This window comes from Lepidochelys kempii, chromosome 1, assembly GCF_965140285.1.
Source record: "Lepidochelys kempii isolate rLepKem1 chromosome 1, rLepKem1.hap1, whole genome shotgun sequence".
Classification (NCBI taxonomy): domain Eukaryota; kingdom Metazoa; phylum Chordata; order Testudines; family Cheloniidae; genus Lepidochelys; species Lepidochelys kempii.
In genome coordinates this window covers 108812743-108835108 of record NC_136380.1, presented here as the reverse complement: position 1 = coordinate 108835108, position 22366 = coordinate 108812743, and the positions used below count along the sequence as shown (strand labels likewise).

General features: G+C 46.6%; 1 protein-coding gene across 2 annotated transcripts in view; it reads left to right on the top strand.

Annotated features, from left to right (window-relative positions):
- The window catches only part of COL4A1 (collagen type IV alpha 1 chain), a 209576-nt gene that overhangs the window by 129839 nt on the left and 57371 nt on the right, over positions 1-22366 (top strand). For both annotated transcript variants that reach the window (XM_073349693.2, XM_073349702.2), the window contains 3 exons: positions 447-540; positions 2500-2535; positions 9945-10109. In XM_073349693.2, the coding sequence (XP_073205794.1) occupies positions 447-540; positions 2500-2535; positions 9945-10109 (295 nt within the window). The remainder of the gene's footprint in view (positions 1-446; positions 541-2499; positions 2536-9944; positions 10110-22366) is intronic.

Here is a 22366-nt window from a genome sequence, read left to right as displayed (position 1 = left end):
CATGCTCCACCCCTGCTCTGCCCTGAGGCCCCACTCCCACTCCACTCCCTCCCCTGAGGCCCTGATCCACCCTCTTCTCTCCACCCCCTCCCCTAAGGCTACCCACTCAGTACTCACTCCTTTCTTCCCCCTCCTGCCTTAATGGTGAGCCACAGAGGGGAGGGGGTGAAGAGGAGCGAGTGACGGTCGGGGGGCTCAGGGGGAAGAGGCGCTGTACAGGTGGGGGCACAGGGAAGAGGCTGAGCGGGGCCTCGGGGCAGAGTGCAGGCATGGCCACGGTCCGGGCACCAGCGGCCCCCACAGTTCTCAGGAGCTTCCAGTGGTGGCACTCCAAAGGAAGGTGCACCGCTTCCAGCATTTCTTGCCCTGTTTGGGGATGCTTAGTCTCCCCATGGCTTATTCCTGCTGCTCATGTGCATTTCCTAATATCTTGGTCTGTGATTCAGGTAATAGGTACTGGAACAGTGGATGCTTATGGTGAAAAAGGAGACATTGGTCCTCCAGGTTTTCCAGGATTAAAAGGTGAACAAGGTCTAAAAGGTATGCATTTTTATTTCCTTTTTGTCTTCATATATGCTCTTTATATCTTTTTAAATGAGAATATTATTGAATTACTTGAATGCTGTAATGGAGCTATATGATAATGAAATGCCCTGATTTTGTCACTGATTTGCGGTTGAGTTATTACATCCTGCTTATGTACATTTCCTATGTAATTTTGACTGGGTATGGTATGATTCCCTTTGCTGTATGGCATGTTTCACATTTTGTTGTAGTTTTGCTGTGCTCTATGTAAAGGATTAGGGCTGGGCAAAATTTTTCAGACAAATAGTTTATTGCAGTTTCAGTAGACCCAAGCTATTTGTGAATTATCACAAATTTGTAGAATATTTTTGGCCAGAAAAATGTTTTTCTTTCACAAGAGGTGGTCATTGTGCTCACCTTATAACTTTTAGCTCAGTGATTAGGGTATCCTAACCACCAGGCTGTTGTCTACTCTGAGATGGGTCTCTCTCCAACTCTGCTGTTGAATCTGTTTCAATTTGTATAAAAATGAAATGGTCACTAGAGACTTAGAGTAGATTCTCTCCCCTCCCAGGTGGGTGGACTGATGACCAGCCTACAGAGACATTCTCACTCTCTCTTGTTTTGGCCCAATTTGTGTATCTTATACAAAGTGGAACAGCTTCATCCGGAAAGATCGAGAGAGATCCAGCCCAGAATAGCTCATAATCCAGTGGTTAGGGCACTCACCTGAAAAGAGGGAGACCTGGGTTGAAATCCATGCTCCTTTCAGGTTAACAGGGGATTCAAAACCAGGTCTCCCCATCCCAGGTGAATGCCATAACCACTGAGCAAAATGTTATTAGGTGGGCAGCTCTGGCTCCTCCTCCTGCCATTTTATGAATCTAGGCTTTTAACAATGTCTGGAAATAACATTTCTTGAGGAACAAGATATTTCATTTGACTTGAAACACACTTTTTCAGTTCACCAAAAGTTTTTGGAATTTTCAGGTTCAGTTCAATCTGAACCAATTTTTTTTTCCACTATTTTGAAACTGCCAGAGAACTGAAAAAATCAGATATTAGATAAGGCTGCAGTTTGGTACTCGGTAAAGTGGCCACAGAAGGAACAAAAGGCCTGATTCTCCTCACTGAGACACCAGTTTTATGGTGGTCATACTCCAGTGACCGCGACATAGAAATGTACATTGAGTTATAGCAGCAGGAAAGCAGGATAACAGAAAAGAGATTCAGGCACATAATTTCCTTAAATAGTCACAATCGGTAATTACATTTTCTGTCTTAAAGGGTATGTAAGTAACTTATAAAGCTTGTCAGAAAATAGATGGGGAAAACTGAGCATTCTCCCCATTTTTTTGGAAGAAATTTCAAAACTTTTGAAACTTTCCAGCTAGTATGGTATTCCTTGCACATCCTGAGTTCTCACTGACTTTAACAGGAGTTTGGGGCACAAAGAATGCTGTGTCAGGTGTTTAGCAAAATGTCAGGGGCTGATCCTCCCAGTTCCAGTGGAGTGTTGAGGGCACTCAGCATCTTACAGGACCAGGGTCTTTCTGACAAATTTCTGTCTTGCAGACTTCCACAGATGTCCATCTCCGATTATTTTTTACCAAAATTTTTGCAAATAATTTTAGATTAAATCATCTGAGTTTTGATTCTAGGTATTATTTTACTCTCCAGTGTTATAAGGTGGTGGTAGATATTTGGGGGGAGGAATAGCTCAGTGGTTTGAGTATTGGCTTGCTAAACCTAGGGTTGTGAGTTCAATCCTTGAGGGGGGGCCATTTAGGGATCTGGGACAAAAATTGGGGATTGGTCCTGCTCTGAGCAGGGGGTTGGACTAGATGACCTCCTGAGGTCCCTTCCAACCCTGATATTCTATGATTTGCATAATAAATGCTCTGAGATCATTACTGTTGACATTATCTATTTCATTAGCATTCATCCCATAATAAAAAGCACCTTTGTTTTTAGGTTTACCAGGTGTACAAGGACACCCAGGTCCTCCAGGTATGAACATCTGACTGTTGTTTTTATTCACTCTTTACAAAAAAAATTCTTCTGGGGTCAGTCTTGAAGGGTGCTGAGCACCTGCCACTCTCAGTCACTCCCTGACCTCCAGAGTGGGCATACGCTGCCCTCTTGGGGGATCTAATCATCCCCTCAAGATCTTTTTATGGATTGTCCCTCCCCATGTATGGAAGGAGAATGTCAGCTATCTCTGTGGCACAATCCCTGCTTTCTATGGAGAACGTTGAGGCTGTATTAATTTTTCATGGAGTCCTCTCTAGGGAACTAGGGAAACTTCTCCTAAAATGGAAGTGGGATGGGGTCTGAGAGGAACAGCCAGACAGAAGAAGCCCAGAAAACATAGCTCCCTTAGAGCCATGCACTGTCCATGGACCCGAGGTGAGGGCAGGAAGTCCTAGCGCTGGATTCTGGGGGTGCCACCCTAGCTGACTGCTCAGAGTGTTTGTCTTATTCTCTTATGAGTTTTCAGGGGAAAGGGTGACACATCTTGGGATTTGTCCCTTTGTTTGTTATTGAGTATTGAATTTAGGGGATTTATCCTGGTGTTCACCTTCATTATCGCTGGGTGGAAAATGTCAAACACAAATTGAAATTAGTGAAAAAATTCTGAGGACTCCAAAGCAAGGTCAATAAATATATCTATATTTCACCTCACAAGCCATGGCCTTGACTCCTGAGTTTTAAAAAGCAAACAAACCATTTAAATCTCCAGGACAAACCTTATACCTGCTTCAAGTCTGCCAGTGATATCAATGCTATGTGGCTGTCATGGGCTGGTATTATCTGTACTGACAGTGAACTAAGTATTCAAGCTTGGGTGAAGCAGTGTCATATTATTGCCAGGAAAGTTTTCAAAGTTTAAGGGAGAGGATAATGCATGTGGTAGGATGTAAAAACCCCTAAAGAATTGTGTGACAAGATAAAAAGAACAATGACTTTTAGTTAGTCATTGCTACAGAGTAGACTTCGATGAAGTGTGGGCTTGTGTGATTTTTCAAGTCTTCTTTTTTAATGTAGTAAAAGGAACAGAATGTTTTAAAAATCAGTTCTAACGATTAATGACGGATCTTAACAAAAATCACTGATGAAGGTTTTGAAAACTAGAGTGAACAGTATGAATTGCTAAAAGAAGATCTTTAGTAGTCTCCCTCTACCTATTATGATGTGATTGGAATAACAGAGACTTGGTGGGATAACTCACATGACTGGAGTACTGTCATGGATGGATATAAGCTGTTCAGGAAGGACCGGCAGGGCAGAAAAGGTGGGGGAGTTGCACTGTATGTAAGAGAGCAGTATGACTGCTCAGCACTCAAGTATGAAACTGCAGAAAAACCTGAGAGTCTCTGGATTAAGTTTAGAAGTGTGAGCAACAAGGGTGATGTCATGGTGGGAGTCTAGTATAGGCCACCAGACCAGGGGGATGAGGTGGACGAGGCTTTCTTCCGGCAACTTGCAGAAGTTACTAGATCGCATGCCCTGGTTCTCATGGGAGACATCAATCACCCTGATATCTGCTGGGAGAGCAATACAGCGGTGCACAGACAATCCAGGAAGTTTTTGGAAAATGTAGGGGACAATTTCCTGGTGCAAGTGCTGGAGGAACCAACTAGGAGCAGAGCTCTTCATGACCTGCTGCTCACAAACCGGGAAGAATTAGTAGGGGAAGCAAAAGTGGATGGGAACCTGGGAGGCAGTGACCATGAGATGGTCGAGTTCAGGATCCTGACACAAGGAAGAAAGGAAAGCAGCAGAATACGGACCCTGGACTTCAGAAAAGCAGACTTTGACTCCCTCAGGGAACTGATGGGCAAGAATCACTGGGAGAATAACATGAAGGGGAAAGGAGTCCAGGAGAGCTGGCTGTATTTTAAAGAATCCTTATTGAGGTTACAGGGACAAACCATCCCGATGTGTAGAAAGAATAGTAAATATGGCAGGCGACCAGCTTGGCTTAACAGTGAAATCCTTGCTGATCTTAAATGCAAAAAAGAAGCTTACAAGAAGTGGAAGATTGGACAAATGACTAGGGATGAGTATAAAAATATTGCTCGGATATGCAGGAGTGAAATCAGGAAGGCCAAATCATACCTAGAGTTGCAGCTAGTAAGAGATGTTAAGAGTAACAAGAAGGGTTTCTTCAGGTATGTTAGCAACAAGAAGAAAGTCAAGGAAAATGTGGGCCCCTTACTGAATGAGGGAGGCAACCTAGTGACAGAGGACGTGGAAAAAGCTAATGCACTCAGTGCTTTTTTTGCCTCTGTCTTCACGAACAAGGTCAGCTCCCAGACTGCTGCACTGGGCAGCACAGCATGGGGAGGAGGTGACCAGCCCTCTGTGGAGAAAGAAGTGGTTCGGGACTATTTAGAAAAGGTGGATGTGCACAAGTCCATGGGGCCGGATGCGTTGCCTCCGAGAGTGCTAAAGGAGTTGGCGGATGTGATTGCAGAACCATTGGCCATTATCTTTGAAAACTCATAGCAATCGGGGGAAGTCCCAGACGACTGGAAAAAGGCTAATGTAGTGCCCATCTTTAAAAAAGGGAAGAAGGAGGATCCTGGGAACTGCAGGCCAGTCAGCCTCACCTCAGTCCCTGGAAAAATCATGGAGCAGGTCCTCAAGGAATCAATTCTAAAGCACTTACATGAGAGGAAAGTGATCAGGAACAGTCAGCATGGATTCACCAAGGGCAAGTCATGCCTGACTAATCTAATTGCCTTCTATGATGAGATAACTGGTTCTGTGGATGAAGGGAAAGCAGTGGACACGTTGTTCCTTGACTTTAGCAAAGCTTTTGACACGGTGTCCCACAGTATTCTTGCCAGCAAGTTAAAGAAGTATGGGCTGGATGAATGGACTATAAGGTGGATAGAAAGCTGGCTAGATTGTCGGGCTCAACGGGTAGTGATCAATGGCTCCATGTCTAGTTGGCAGCCGGTATCAAGTGGAGTGCCCCAAGGGTTGGTCCTGGGGCCGGTTTTGTTCAATATCTTCATAAATGATCTGGAGGATGGTGTGGATAGCACCCTCAGCAAGTTTGCAGATGACACTAAACTGGGAGGAGAGGTAGATACGCTGGAGGGTAGGGATAGGATACAGAGGGACCTAGACAAATGGGAGGATTGGGCCAAAAGAAATGTGATGAGGTTCAACAAGGACAAGTGCAGAGTCCTGCACTTAGGACGGAAGAATCCAATGCACCGCTACAGACTAGGGACCGAATGGCTCAGCAGCAGTTCTGCAGAAAAGGACATAGGGGTTACAGTGGACGAGAAGCTGGATATGAGTCAACAGTGTGCCCTTGTTGCCAAGAAGGCCAATGGCATTTTGGGATGTATAAGTAGGGGCATAGCGAGCAGATCGAGGGATGTGATCGTCCCCCTCTATTCGACACTGGTGAGGCCTCATCTGGAGTGCTGTGTCCAGTTTTGGGCCCCACACTACAAGAAGGATGTGGAAAAATTGGAAAACGTCCAGCGGAGGGCAACAAAAATGGTTAGGGGACTGGAACACATGAGTTATGAGGAGAGGCTGAGGGAACTGGGGATGTTTAGTCTACGGAGGAGAAGAATGAGGGGGGATTTGATAGCTGCTTTCAACTACCTGAAAGGGGGTTCCAAAGAGGATGGCTCTAGACTGTTCTCAGTGGTAGCAGATGACAGAACAAGGAGTAATGGTTTCAAGTTGCAGTGGGGGAGATTTAGGTTGGATATTAGGAAAAACTTTTTCACTATGAGGGTGGTGAAACATTGGAATGCGTTACCTAGGGAGGTGGTGGAATCTCCTTCCCTAGAAGTTTTAAGGTCAGGCTTGACAAAGCCCTGTCTGGGATGATTTAGTCGGAGATCGGTCCTGCTTTGAGCAGGGAGTTGGATTAGATGACCTTCTGAGGTCCCTTCCAACCCTGATATTCTATGATTCTATGATTCTATTAAATGATGCTCTTTACTTATTGTCACTACCCTCATTAACAGTTATTAACTTAACGCTTCACTTCCCACTTATCCACTGATTTCCATTAATATTTTTGTTTCAAGTGCTCCTGAAATCAAGATAAGAGATAAGATAAGAGACTACAGCAATCGGGATATACTATCAACCTCCTGACCAGGAAGTTGACAGTGATTGTGAAATGGTCAGGGAGATCAGAGAGGCTACAAAAACAGAAAACTCTTGGGGGATTTCATGCTGACTGGGAACATGTCACCTCAGCATGGGGATGCAGAAATAAAAGTTCTAGTCACCATTAGTGACTGCTTCTTGGAGCAGCTAGTCCTGAAACCGACAAGGGGAGAGGCAGTTCTTGATTTTTTCTAAGTGGCACACAGGATCAAGCCCATGAAGTGACTGTAGCTGAGCTGCTCTGTAATAGTGACCATAATGTAATTCAATTTAACTTCCTTGTGGGAGGGAAAATGCCAAAGAAGACCACCATGGTAGCATTTAACTTCAGAACAAGGAGCTACACAAAAATTAGGAGGTTAGTTAAACAGAAATTAAAAGGAACAATCACAAGAATGAAATGCCTGCAAGCTATATGGAAACTTTAAAAACATCATAATAAAGGCTCAAAGTACATGTGTACCCCAAATAAAAAAAAGAGCAAGAGGGCCAAAATCTGTCACCAAGGCTAAACAGCAGAGTAAAAAAAGGGTCTTAGAGAAAAAAAGACATCTTTTAAAAATTGGGAGTCAAATCTGAGGAAAATAAAAAGGAACATAAACACTGGCAAGTCAAGTGTAAAAGTATAATTAGGCAGGCCAAAAAGAATTTGAATAGTAGCTACCAGGACACAAAAACTAACACCAATTTTTTTTAAGTACATCAGAAGCTGGAAGACTGCCAAACAATTATCTGGGCCGCTGGAGGATCGAGGTGCTAAAGGAGTACTTAAGAAAGGCAAGACCATTGCAAAGAAGCTAAATTGCATTGGTCTTTGCTGCAGAGCAGCATTTTCCAAATGTGGGATGCTGCTTGTTCAGGGAAAGCCCCTGGCAGGCCGGGCCGGTTTGTTTACCTGCCGTGTCTGCAGGTTCGGCCAACCGCGGCTCCCACTGGCCGTGGTTCGCCGCTGCAGCCCAATGGGGGCTGTGGGAAGCGGCACGGGCAGAGGGACGTACCGACCACCGCTTCCCGCGGCCCCTATTGGCCTGCAGCGGCGAACTGCGGTCAGTGGGAGCCGCGATTGGCCGAACCTGCAGAGTCGGCAGGTAAACACACTGGCCCGGCCCGCCAGGAGCTTTCCCTGAACAAGCGGCTTCCCAAGTTTGGGAAACACTGTTGCAGAGGATGTGAGGGAGATTCCCACACCTGAGACATTTTTTATAGGTGACAAATCTGAGGAACTGATAGAGGAGGTTTTGGAACAAACTGATAAATTAAATAGTAATCAATCACCAGGATCATATGGTATCAACTGAGGAGATCTGAAGGAACTCATATATGAAATTGCAGAACTATTAATTGTGGTTTGTAACCTGTTGCTTAAATCAGCATCTGTGTCAGATGACTGGAAGATAGCTAATGTAATGCTGATTTTATAAAAAAGCTCCAGTGGTGGTCCTAGCAGTTACAGGCTGGTAAGCCTGATTTCAGTACCAGGCAAATTGATTGAAACTGTAGTAAAGAACAGAATTATCAGACACATAGATGAACACGGTATGTTGGATAAGAGTCAACATGACTTTTGTAAAGGGAAATCGTGCCTCACAAATCTATTAGACTTCTTAGAGGGGGTCAACAAACAGATGGACAAGAGTGATCCAGTGGATATAGTGCACTTAGACTTTCAGAAAGCCTTTGACAAGGTCCCTTACCAAAGGCTCTTAAGCAAAGTAAGCTGTCATGGGATAAGAAGTAAAGTCTTCTAATAGATCAGTAACTGGGTAAAAGATAGGTAACAAAGGATAGGAATGGTCAGTTTTCAGAATGGAGAGAGGTAAATAGTGAGGTCCCACAAGGATCTGTACTGAAGCCAGTGCTGTTCAACATATTCATAAATGATCTGGAAAAAGAGATAAACAGTGAGGTGGCAAAGTTTGCAGATGATACAAAATTACTCAAGATAGTGAAGTCTGAAGCAGACTGTGAAGAGTTACAAAGGGATCTCACAAGACTGGGTGTGTGGGCAACAAAATGGCAGATGAAATGCAAAGGAATGCGCATTGCAAAACATAATCTCAACTCTATATACAAAACAATGGGGTCTAAATTAGCTATTAACTCTTAAGAAAAAGATTTTGGAGTCATTGTGGATAGTTCCCAAGGTGCAGCAGCGGTCAAAAAAACTAACAGAATGTTAGGAACCATTAGGAAAGGTATACATAATAAGACAGAGAATATCATAAATCCACTATAGAAAGCAACACCCACACCTTGAATAGCACATGCGGTTCTGATCGCCCCGTATCAAAAAAGATATTTTAGAATTGGAAAAAGTACAGAGTAGAGCAACAAAAATGATGAGGGGTATGGAATGTCTTTCACATAAGGAGAGAGTAAAGACTGGGACTGTTTACCTTAGAAAAGAGATGACTAAGGGGAGATACGATAGAGGTCTATAAAATCATGACTGGTGTAGAGAAAGTGAATAAGGAAGTGTTATTTACCCCTTCACATAACACAAGAGCCAGGGGTCGCCCAAGTAAATTAATAGGCAGAGGGTTTAAAACAAACAGAAGGAAGTGCTTCTTCACACAAGGCACAATCAAACTGTGGAACTTGTTGGCAGGGGCTGTTGTGAAGGCCACAAGTATAAATGGGTTCAAAAAATGAGAAGTTTGTGGAGATAACAATGAGACAAGTTCAGGGAGGATAGGTCCATAAATGGCGATTTGCCAAGATGGTCAGTGAAGCAACCCCATGCTTTGGGGATCCCTAAACCTCTGACTGCCAGAAGCTGGGACTGGACAACAGGGGATGGATCACTCAATAAATTATCCTGTTCTGTTAATTCCCTCTGAAGCATTTGGCACTGACCACTGTTAGAAGACAGGACACTGTGCTAGATGGGCCACTGGTCTGACTCAGTATGGCCATTCTTATGTTCTAGATTTATTCCTTGGAGATTCTTGCAAAGGCTATCCATTTCTGTAGCATGTCAGGATTTGTAGTATGGTAGTGGTAAAATTTCTCTCTGCATGCTTCATTTTCTCACCATCTTCTAAGGTCACACATCTATAGGATAGACTTCAGATTTAAAAAATAGTGTTGATATGTGGGACTAGTATTTAAATTTAATATAAATCTTCAAGAATCAAAATGCAGTCCCTTGTGTTATACTGGGTTTTGCCCCTTAAGCTTAGTAATTTATTGCTGGTGTATCTGTTGATCATTTTACCTTTTATTTGTATTTGCTTTCATGTGTGTTTTACTTTGTTCTAAATAAGGTTTACCTAGCCCAGGGATCACAGGTCCACCTGGCTTCCCTGGTGAGAGAGGTGAAAAGGGTGACCAAGGTCCTCCAGGACTCTCTCTGCATGGATCAGCTGGAAGGGATGGTTTTCCAGGGCCTCCAGGTCCTCCAGGACCTCCAGGACTTCCAGGCATAACAAGTAGGTGAAGATTTTATTTCAGGGGTCGGGAACCTTTCTGAAGGGGGGGTGCCGAGTCTTCATTTATTCATTTTAATTTAAGGTTTCATGTGCCAGTAATACATTTTAACGTTTTTTAGAAGGTCTCTCTCTATAAGTCTATATATTATATAACTAAACTATTGTCATATGTAAAGTAAACAAGGTTTTCAAAATGTTTAAGAAGCTTCATTTAAAATTATATTAAAATGCTGATCTTACGCCGCCGGCCCTCTCAGCCCGTTGCCGGCCTGGGGTTCCGTTCACCTAGGCTGGCAGCAGGCTGAGCGGGGCCTGCGGCCGGGACCCTGGCTGGCAAGGAGCTGGCAGCCAGAACCCCACACCAGCAGTGGGCTGAGCGGGGCTGGCGGCTGGGACCCTAGACTGGCAGTGGGCTGAGCAGCTCAGCCCGCTGCCGGTCTCGGGTTCAGTCCGCCGGCTCCTGCCAGCCAGGGTTCTGGCTGCCGGCCCTGCTCAGCCCGCTGCTGGTCTGGGATCCCAGCCCTGCTCACATAGAGTTGGTACCTACCTTCTCCCTGGTTCTAGCCCATTCTCTTCCTCTCTCTCTGCACTGAGCTGAGGGTGGGAGTGCACTGAGCACAGGACTGGGGGTGAAGGAGCAGGCTGGGGGTTGGGGTGCAGGGTCTGGCCAGGAGCTAGAATGAGGGAGGGGGCTCAGGGTTGAGGCAAGAGGTTTGGGTGCGGAGTGCTTACCTCAGCAGCTCCCATTTGGTGCGAGGGGTGCAGGTCGGAATGTGGGAGGGTGCAGGAGCTCCTGTTTGATGCTCAGGGTGGGGGTGGGAATGTGGGGGGTGCAAGAGTCAGGACATGGGGTATGAGGTGGCTGGGTATGTGTGGGGGGTGCAGGAGTCAGGGCATGGGGTGTGGGGGGACTGGGTATGTGTGGGGGGTACTGGAGTCAGGGCTGGGGTCATGGGGGGTGCAGGGGTCAGGGCAGGAGGCTGGGGTGTGTGGGGGTGCATGGGTCAAGGCAGAGGGTTGCCTGTGTGTGAGGGGGTGCAGGGATCAGGGCAGAGGGCTGGGATGTGTGGGGGGTGCAGGGATCAGGGCAGAGGCTGGGTGTGTGTGAGCAGGGTGCAGGGCTCAGGGCAGGGGGCTGGGGTGTGGTGGCGGGGATGTACGGTGCAGGGGTCAGGGCAGAGGGCTGGAGTGTGTGAGGGGGGTGCAGGGCTCAGGGCAGGGGACTGGGGTCGGGGGGGATGTAAGGGTCAGGGCTGGGGGTGTGGGCTGGGGTCTTGGGGGTGCTCCCAGCCCCTGCTCAGAGCGGCTCATGGCAGGGGGCTGGAGGGGATATGCCCTGATTCCACCCCCCTTCCCCAAGGCCCCATTCCCGCCTCTTCTCCACCTCCTCCCCGGAGCGAGCGCGCTGCAGCTCCTCTTCTCCCCCTTCCGCGCAAGGGCCGTCAGCTGATCGGCAGCAGGGAGGGAGAGAAGGAGGGGCAGGAACCCAGCACCCTGGGGGAAGAGGCGGGGGAGGGGGAGCTTGCCTGCCCTGCAGCAGCAGCCGGCAGGACCAAGCTTCTTCATCCTCCAGGCAGGCAGGATTTTTAATGGCACGCTGCTCCCTGCCGGGGTCCTGGCCTGGGTTCAGCTGCGGGCTGAGCGGGACCGGCGGCTGAGACCCGGCAGGCAGCAGCGTGCCATTAAAAATCAGGTCGCGTGCCGTTGCCAACCCCTGTTTTATTTCAATATGCAGCTGAAACACTGTTAAAGTTTTGTATATTCAAAAAGAACAAGGGCAACAAGGATATGTCAGGAAAGTGGAGGCCATGATCAGAATCAGCGTGCAAAGGAATGCTCCCTAAGTATGGAAAGAGAGAAACATATGTGACTTTGTTAATGCAAAAAAATGAGGAACTGTCTAATAATTAAACAAATCATTTGCCTGACTCAAGACACAGATCTTTTTCTGGATAAATGGCTGCTACTTTTGGCTTCTTTCAAAAATGTATCTGATTACATGATCCCACACCTGGCATAAATAGTTATACATGCAGAGCTGTCCCTTGGTACAGCGAATCGGGGTGCCGCGCTTTGGGGAGCTCTGCGCTTCGATAAAATCTTGAGGAGGTGGGCGAGGTGGTAAGGCGGGCAGGCGAGCAGGGTGTGGAGGAGAATGGGGAGGCGAGCGGCAGGTGGGGGGGCCGAGGAGGAGCCCCCCTACCAGAACCTCCCCATCTCCCCCGTGCCTCCTGCCGGAGGGCCCCACTGATCAGCGCCTACCACAGCCACAGATCAGATGTTTCTCAGTGTCAGGAGGTGTGGAGGGGGAGGGGAAGGGGAGAGGAGTGAGGGTGCAGTGTGCTCGGGGGAGAGGGCGGAATGGGTGGGAAGGGGCAGGGCGGGGATAGGAAGAAGTAGGGTGGAGTGGGGCCTTGGGGAGGGGGTGGAGTCGGGGTAGGGGGAGCACACAAGCACACCAACCGCCCCCCCCACCAGATTGGAAACTCGGCACCTATATCCCGGGCCCCACACCCCCTAGGTACGGCCCTGTATACATGTATGCATTTGGCCTCTGTTTTGACATGCTAACTTTCACATATTTATTTATATAGTGACAATAAAATAATTTTTAAAATGAAGACAAACAAATACTTATATTGTTTTGCATGCAAATTGTATTTGATAACGAGAAAATAGGGTTCTAATCCTATGATTCTTTACTTATGTGACATAAATGAGACTAGCATGTGATAATAGCTACAGAATCAGGCCCAACATTTATAAATTAGAAGTTATTTCCTTTTTAAATAGTAGTTTTTATTGTGAAAATGGGATTATTTAAGGTGTCTAGAGCATGGGATGGGCACTTGTTTAATAAATCTAAATGAACAGCTGATGAAGAAGCAAAATGCTTTATGGGTGTTTTACAATTGGTTTTATAATTAAACATGCTTATAAAAAATAATATATTTTGAACTTGTTTCCCATTCTGTAATGGTTCTGTAAGGAACCAAAAAGATTCCTTTTATTCCATACACTTTTGCAAGTACAATATTTGCAATGGCTCATCCTAGGTGTTTACCTATAACTTAGTGTAAATGGCCATTTAACATAATAATATTAGGAAATGAGAACCTTTCTCATGTTTGCAGTGTTGTTGTAGCCATGTTGGTCCCGGGATATTAGAGAGACAAAGTTGGTGACGCAATATCTTTTATCTTTTTTATCTTTCTGTTGGAGAAAGAACTCTTCTTCAGGTTGTGGTTGATTCTGTTTTACTGACTAACAAATTTTCACTGCATGCTTAAGTTTCTCAGGCCAGATCCTCAACTGCTGTTAACTGGCGTAACAACAATGCCTTCAATAGAGCCATGTCAATTTACACCATCTGAGGACCTGGCTTTTTTTTTTTTAAATGACTAGGAAGTATTTGACTAGACAGATTGTAATATACATTTGCACTTAATTATGGATAGTACTTTCCAGTCAACATAAAATAAATAGTAGATAATTACAAATAAGCAAGGATATATTTCAGTGCTAATTGCTACCTAGGGACACATTAATAGTTCATTAAACAAACATTAGAGAGACTTAGATGTTTCCATTTTCTCCATCCTAATTTTCTGCTTTATAATTCCACTACAGTATGCTCCCATATGCTTTCAGTTAGCTCTCAGCCATTTGTGCCTTGAAAACAGTGTTTATAGACAAATTTGTTCAACATGAAATGTTAATATTGAATTATATCCCTTGTTAGTAGCACTCCCTGTAGTCTTTATTTGGATTTTAAATGACAGATTTTTAATTGTTTGAGCTGGGTCTGATTTTGTTTGCTTGTTTGTTTGTTTGTTTGTTTGTTACTGAAGAAAGACAATGCAAAAATAACAGAATCTTTGCTAGCCTTGCTGGTGATGGGGGTTAAGCCCCATCACACTTGGATAAAGAATAAAAATTGAAGATTAAAAATGATGCTATAGTTTTAGGCAAACAGATATAATTCAAATTCATTTGTTTTATTATCTACCTTGTTCAATTATATGCCTTTAAAATTAAACACTAACATGTTATTGCACTGTAGCTAAAATGTAATCATGACATAAAGACAATAGTATTTTGTCTGCAATTCTTCAGCAGACTTGAAAAGAGATGTACATATCAGGTATTACTAAATTATTGTGGTAGAGATAAACTTTTTAAACTAGTGTGGGGAGGAGATTTTGCAACAATGCCTTGCAACTGAGGATCCCCTAATGATAAAATCCTATAGATTGTGGGGATTTTTTCAACCTTTTACAGAAATTGAGGACAATATCCTTGCTATTGAATTCCAGATGGTTTAATAAGCTATAGAAAGGAATGTCATTCTCTATGAAATTCCTAAACCAACAAAACTTAGTTTAAAAAAACAATTAAGGTTGCTTAGTGATAATATATTTCCTTATGGCATCATTACAAAACCCAAACACTTATAAACAAGAAAATAAATAGTTAAAGACACTATAAATATTATACTGCCCACATAATAAAAAAAGTTTTATCAAGAATAAAGCAATGCATAGTTCATTACTGTAAAACCTTAACGCTGACCAAAAAGCCCCTCCACCTCATTTTACCACTTTTCACAAAATATATGCATAATGCAAAACTGATTTTTACTTCCTGGGTTTGTTTTGTGTGTTTGTTGTAATATGTTGTGTGACGTGTTCCCCCGGGGGTGCCACGTGGAACTGGGGTACCACTGAGTTCTCTGACTTACCAGCCTGGGCTCCCTCTCAGCACTGTGCTGCTGTGACAAGTTGTGGACTGCTTCCAGTCCTACACTCCCACCAGCATTCAGAGGCAGGAACACACCCAGCTGCAGTTGCATGCAAGCTGTGGTCAGCCACTGCATGAGCCAACAATAGAAAGACTACAGCCAAAATAACCCCCAGCTTCCCTGCCTAGGACCCCAGAGTTGTACCACCTTGTCCTGGTCAAAACTTCAACCTGTGTGAATTTATTACACAGTTCGCCTCTCCCTCAATGTGGAGAGGAATATGTACAATATGCTTGTGTTAACCAAGCTGAGATTTTCCCCAGACACTTCAGTCAAAGGAACGCTGGTTCAGATTAAAACATAAAACAAGTTTATTAACTACAAAAGATAGATTTTAAGTTATTATAAGTGATAGCAAACAGATCAAAGCAGATTATCTAGCAAATAAACAAAACCACAAACTAAGCCTAAAATACTAGATAGATCAGATATGAATTACCACTTTATATAGCTTTAACATATGGCGGGAATCCTTTGTTTCAAAGTCAGTTCCCAGCCCAGTTTGTGGGAAAATACAGGTACGCAAAATGGAGATCAGTGTCATGTAGTCTGGTCGCATGCCCTCCTGAGTCATAGCAGCCATTACTTATAGGCTGTCCGGAGCAGTCTCAGGAAGGCTCACCCAGTGGGGAATAAGGTTCTCCTAAGGCCTATTGTTTTCCCTAATGGCCTATTACCCTGAATAGGCCCTTCACAACTAGCTATCTAGACTGTGTAATGGGTGTCACCCAGGTGTAACTACATTTGAAATACAGATACATAGTCAATATTCATAACTTTAGATATAAAAATGATACATGCATACAAATAGGATAATCCTATTCAGCAAATATGCTGACCTGGACTTCAGAAAAGCACCCTGGACTTCAGAAAAGCAAACTTAGACTCCCTTAGGGAACTGATGGGCAGGATCCCCTGGGAGGCTAATATGAGGGGGAAAGGAGACCAGGAAAGCTGACTGTATTTTAAAGAAGCCTTATTGATGGTGCAGGAACAAACAATTTCAATGTGCAGAAAGAATAGCAAATATGGCAGGCAACCAGCTTGGCTTAACAATGAAATCTTCGGTGAGCTTAATCTCAGAAAGGACGCTTACAAGAAGTAGAAATTTGGACAGATGACTAGGAGGAGTACAAAAATATTGCTTGAGCATGCAGGGGTGTAATCAGGAAGGCCAACGCACAATTGGAGTTGCAGCTAGCAAGAGATGTGAAGGGTAACAAGAATGATTTCTACAGGTATGTTAGCAACAAGAAGAAGGTCAGGGAAAATGTGGGTCCCGTATTGAATGGGGGAGGCAACCTAGTGACAGAGGATGTGGAAAAAGCTGAAGTACTCCTTGCTTTTTTTGCCTGGGTCTTCACAGACAAGGTCAGCTCCCAGACTACTGCACTGGGCATCACAGTGTGTGGAGGAGGTGAACAGCCCTCAGTGGTGAAAGAACAGGTTAAGGACTATTTAGAAAAGCTGGACATACAGAAGTCTATGGGTCCAGATCTAATGCATCCAAGGGTGCTGAGGGAGTTGACTGTTGTGGTTGCAGAGCCATTGGCAATTATCTTTGAAAATTCATGGTGTTCAGGGGAAGTCCCGGAAGATTGGAAAAAGGCAAATATAGTGCCCATATTTTAAAAAGGGAAGAAAGAGAACCCAGGGACCAGTCAGCCTTACTTCCGTCCCCAGCAAAATCATGGAGCAGGTCCTCAAGCAATCCATTTTGAAGCGCTTGGCGGAGAGGAAGGCGATCAGGTACAGTCAACATGGATTCACTAAGGGCAAGTCATGCCTGACCAACCCGATTGCTTTCTATGATGAGATAACTGGCTTTGTGGATATGGCGAAAGCGGTGGATGTGGTATATCTTGATTTTAGCAAAGCTTTTGATATGGTCTCCCACAGTATTCTTGCCAGCAAGTTAAAAAAGTATGGATTGGATGAATGGACTATAAGGTGGATAGAAAGCTGGCTAGATTGTCAGGCTCAATGGGTAGTGACCAACGGCTCGATGTCTAGTTGGCAGCTGGTATCAAGCAGAGTGCACCAGGGGTCAGTCCTGCGGCTGGTTTTGTTCAACATCTTTATTAATGATCTGGTTGATGGGATGGATTGCCCCCTCAGTAAGTTTGCAGATGACACTAAGCTGTGGGGAGAAGTAGATATGCTGGAGGGTAGGGATAGAGTCCAGGGTGACCTAGACAAATTGAAGGATTGGGCCAAAAGAAATGTGATGAGGTTCAATAAGGACAAGTGCAGAGTCCTGCACTTAGGAAGGAAGAATCCCATGCACTGCTACAGGCTGGGGACCAACTGGTTAAGTAGCTGTTCTGCAGAAAAGGACCTGGGGATTACAGTGGACGAGAAGCTGGATATGAGTCAACAGTTTGCCCTTGTTGCCAAGAAGACCAATGGCATATTGGGCTGTATTAGTAGGAGCACTGCCAGCAGATCGAGGGAAGTGATCATTCCCCTTATTCGGCACTGGTGAGTCCACACCTGGAGTATTGCATCCAGTTTTGGTCCCCCAACTACAGAAGGGATGTGGACAAATTGGAAAGAGTCCAGCGGAGGACAATGAAAATAATTAGGGGGCTGGGGCACATGACTTATGAGGAGAGACTGAGGTAACTGGGGTTATTTAGTCTGCAGAAGAGAAGAGTGATGGGGATTTGATAGCAGCCTTCAACTACCTGAAGGGGGAGTCCAAAGAGTATGGAGCTCGGCTGTTCTCAATGGTGGCAGATAACAGAACAAGGAGCAATGGTCTCAAGTTGCAGTGGGGGAGGTCTAGGTTGGATATTAGGAAACACTTCACTAGGAGGATAGTGAAGCATTGGTTACCTAGGGAGGTGGTGGAATCTCCATCCTTAGATGTTTTTAAGGCCCGGCTTGACAAAGCCCTGGCTGGGATGATTTAGTTGGTGTTGGTCCTGCTTTGAGTAAGGGATTGGTCTAGATGACCTCCTGACGTCTCTTCCAACCCTAATCTTCTATGGTTCTATCATTCTGTGAAATCGTAACTTCTTCAAGTGCTTGTTCCCATCCATTCCAATTAGGTGTGTGTGCATCGCGTACATGGACGTCAGAAACTTTTTCCCTTAGCAGCTCCCGTCGGGACAGCAGAGGAGCCCCCTAGAGTGGTGCCCTCATGGTGCTGTATATAGTAACCTGCTGGCCCAATGCCCCTTCAGTTCTTTCTTACAGTCCATGAAGGCGTTGGAACGTGGTCTCTCACTTGCAAGTGAATCCCTTAGCAATCTAGTTTTTACCAGCTAGACAGTTTGTTATTAGATAGTTAATAAGTTAGTTAGGTACAGTTTTAGTTACAGGTGACTGGGATTTAGTTCCAGACACCAGCCTTGGGCTGCGGGGCATGCCGCAAGCCCAGGGGTTTAAAGCTTGCGCTATCTGCCGCAAGTCTATGCTCAACAGTCCCCCCATGACTCCTGGGGGAGATACACCAGGCTGAGCGCTGCAAAATTTGCAAAGCCTTTAAGCCCTATACTAAGAAAGAAATGGACTTTCATCTTAAGCAGCTGCTCATGGAGGCCACTTTACAACCAGTGGCCCCAGACCACTCGGTACCGGGTCCAAGTTCCTCGGTGAGAAGTGCCCCAGCATCGGTGCATGATTCGACACCAGGGTCTAGAGATCACAGGCACCGTAAATCACGGGCTCTGAGAAGAGCCAACCAGCCCTGGCACCACTCAAGCTCCCCGGCACCGGCCAAGTGCCATAAGAAAGGGGAAAGAGGATGCTCCCCTCAAAGAGCGACCAAGACAGTCAGAGAGGCTCCTACCACTCAGAGGCAGGACTCTGGTTCCCAACAGGAGCCAGCACCATTGACTCCGGTGCCATAGGCACCGTTGAATCCGGCGCCCAGCGACTTCAGCACTGACCAGTGTCTAGAGGAGGTCTTGGAACCCCTGCCCATGCCTGACACATTTGAGGCTGCAAAGGACCTCATCGAACTGTCGGCGTCCAATCCCCTCCAATGCGGGGGGAAGCTTCCGGCACTGCTTAGGCAGGTGCCATCCAGAGAGAAACTGGCAGTGGTGCGCTGCTTGAGGTCACCGCTCATGCACTGTCCCGTTCAAGCTTGCTGCAGTGCCACTCCCTGGCACTGACGACTCCACATGAGGTTAAGGCACCAGATGAAGAAGCACCCTTGGCGCCCCCACTGAGGACCTGGCACCGCTCCACGTCATCCTCAGTCACTCGGCACCAAAGCATGGTACCAGCCACTTCCCCGGCACTGTATGCACTTGGCCGGCCCAGGTCTTGGGATAGCCGGTACCACTCACTATCCCGATCCTCTCGGCACTGGTCCCCGGCCTGCACCTCTTGGCACCCCACAGTGGCCCAAGGATCATTGGCGCCGCCTTGGTCCTCCCCTTCAGACTCTAAAGCCAACTCAGGTCACTTGAGTTATAGCAGGCACCGGACCATGACCAGCAGAGAGTCCCACGCAGCCTGGCAGCCACAGTGGCCGCCTCCGGGGCAGTGGCCCTTTTGGACCTCGTGGGCCTACCACCAACAGCAGGGCAGGTTTTCTAGAGCCTCTAGTTCTGTGTACTCAACGCGATGCCACTCAAGGTCGCCATATAAGCACACCTCGAGGGCAAGAGAGGACACGCTCTCTAGGCTGACGTCGGATCCCCCAGAGCAGCTGACAGAGGCAGGTCCATTGCCCACACCATTACCAAGAGGCATGACCCCAAGACCTCAGGAGGCACAGTCTACCTCTCAAGAGGCGACAGTCTTGACAGGTCCCAACACAGCCCAGGACTATGGGGGACTACAAGAAGGTCAGGACGATGGCAACCAGCCACAGAACATGTCCTCATCCTCCCCAGATGAAGCAGTGGTGGGTACATCTGTGTCAGGACCCCCACCTATAGACCATAGGGCCCATAAAGAACTTCTCCGCCAAATTTCCCTTAACATGGGCCTTCAGGTGGAAGAGGCCATCGAGCCAGAGGATCTGATGGTTGATATTCTGGCTCCGGAAGGTCCCTCAAGGGTAGCATTGCTACTGATTAAGACTATCCAGAGGAACTGTAAGACTATCTGGCAAACCCTGGCTTCTATTACCCCGGCAGCCAGGGGAGTGGAGAGAAAATACTTTGCCCCATCTAAGGACTACGAATTCTTATTCTCCCACCCTCCACCCTGCTCTCTAGTGTTGTCAGCAAGCCTCGGCACCAAAATCCAAAGACGCCAAACGATTGGACCTCTTTGGCAGGAAGATCTACTCGTGGGGAGGCCTGTAACTCAGGATAGTGAACCAACAGGCCATCCTTAACAGACACAACTTCAACGCTTGGAATGCTATGTCCAAGTTTAAGGATCGCCTGCCACAGGATTCACATGCAGAGTTTTCTGCGCTAATTGAGGAAGGGAAAGCAGTAGCCAAAACATCTCTGCAAGCCTCCCTCGATTCGTCCGACTCTGCGGCCAGAACCATATCCCCAGGAGTGGTTAAGAGGCTTTCAGCATGGCTACAGGCATCAGGCCTCCCTCCTGAGGTCCAAAACACTTTGCAAGACCTCCCCTTCGAAAGCTCTGGCCTCTTCTCGGAGCAAACGAACTCCAAGTTGCATAGCCTCAAGGATTCCAGAGGTTCAATGAAATCCCTGGAGATGCATACACCAGCAGCCCAGAGGAAGCCCTTCAGGCCTCAACTTCCACAGCAGAGGCAATGCCAACCTTGCCCTAGACAAGACTCCTACCTCAGGCGAGGCAGAAATAATAGATGCAGACCATCGAACAGCGTGTCTAACCAAGGCCCAAATAATCCCCAGCCCAGAAACAAGCAAGGGTTTTGAAGGCACACATGAGGGTAGCCTACCAATCTAGTCCCAGGATCCCTCCCCACAGTTTTTAAACAGGCTATCCCGCTTCTACCGTGCGTGGTTCCATATAACATTGGACCACTGGGTCCTACGCATGGTGCAGGTGGGATACTTCCTCCAGTTCTCCTCCTTCCCTCCCTTCCCACCCCATCCCCATCCTTGTTCAGGGACCGCTCTCACGAGCTCTCTCATTACTCATCGATATGGGGCGGTGGAGGAGGTTCACTAGGAGCTAAGGGGAAAGGGATTTTACTCCTGTTATTTCCTAATCCCCAAGGCAAAGTGGGGTCTACAACCCATTCTAGACCTTCACGGATACAACAAATTTATGGTCAAGATCAGGTTCTACATGGTCTCCCTAAGCACTATCATCCTGTCACTGGATCCGGGAGATTGGTACGCTGCCCTCGATATGAAGGACGTCTATTTCCACATTGCCATCCATCTGGCACACAGATGCTTCTCATAGTTTGTGGTAAACCGCAAGCATTACCAGTTCATGGTGCTTCCATTCAGCCTTTCCACAGTCCCCCGCGTGTTCACCAAGTGCATGGTGGTGGTGGCGGCCTTTTTGCGCAAAAGACAAGTTCGAGTGTACCTGTACCTCGATGATTGGCTGCTGACAGGACTCTCCAAAGATCAGGCACAGTCCCATGTTACACTGGTCAGGGACGCCTTTCACAGACTGGGGCTCCTTCTCAACATAAGCAAGTCGTCACTCGTACCGACCCAAAAGATGGAATTCATAGGGGCGCTCCTGGACTCAGTACAGGCAAAGGTGAGCCTCCCAGAACCCAGGTTTCAGGCCATAGAAAAATTGTCAAGACGATATTACAATATCCCACCACAAGCGTCAGGGGTTGCCTGAAGCTAATAGGGCATATGGTAGTCTGTACTTACGTAGTCAAGCATGCCAGACTGAGGCACAGGCCCCTACAAGCATGGCTCGCATCATGTTACTGCCTGGCCCAAGACAGCCTGGACATGATAGTAACGGTACCCAGGCAAGTCTGAGAGTCTCTGCGTTGATGGCTGGACCAACCAGTAGCCTGTGCAGGAGTCCCTTTCGGCGCACCCCAGCCTTCACTGATGCTAGTAACAGACGCATCAGATCTGGGTTGGGATGCACACCTAGGGGATCTGAGAACACAAGGTGTGTGGTCACAGGACGAGATACGCCTCCATATCAACCTGAAGGAGCTCAGAGAGGTTCATCTGTCCTGTCAAACCTTTCATGCCATTTTGCAAGGTCACAGCATGACAGTCCTGACAGACAACACCACCACCATGTTCTACATAAACAAACAGGGCGGAGCTCACTTCTCACCCCTCTGCCGCAAGCCTCTTCTCCTCTGGGACTTCTGTATAGTCACCTGATCGCCTCAACAGATCCTACCAAGCTCGCGAGTGGTCAGTCTGATCAGATGTCCTGAAGTCAGTTTTCCAAAGTGGGGGTTATCCCCAAGTCGATCTATTCGCCACCAAGGACAACAAACAGTGCCCTCAGTTCTGCTCATTTCAAAATCACAGCCTGGTCTCCATCACCGATGCATTCTTAATGCAGTGGGGGGAGGGCCTGAAGTATGCCTTCCCTCCAACCCCGC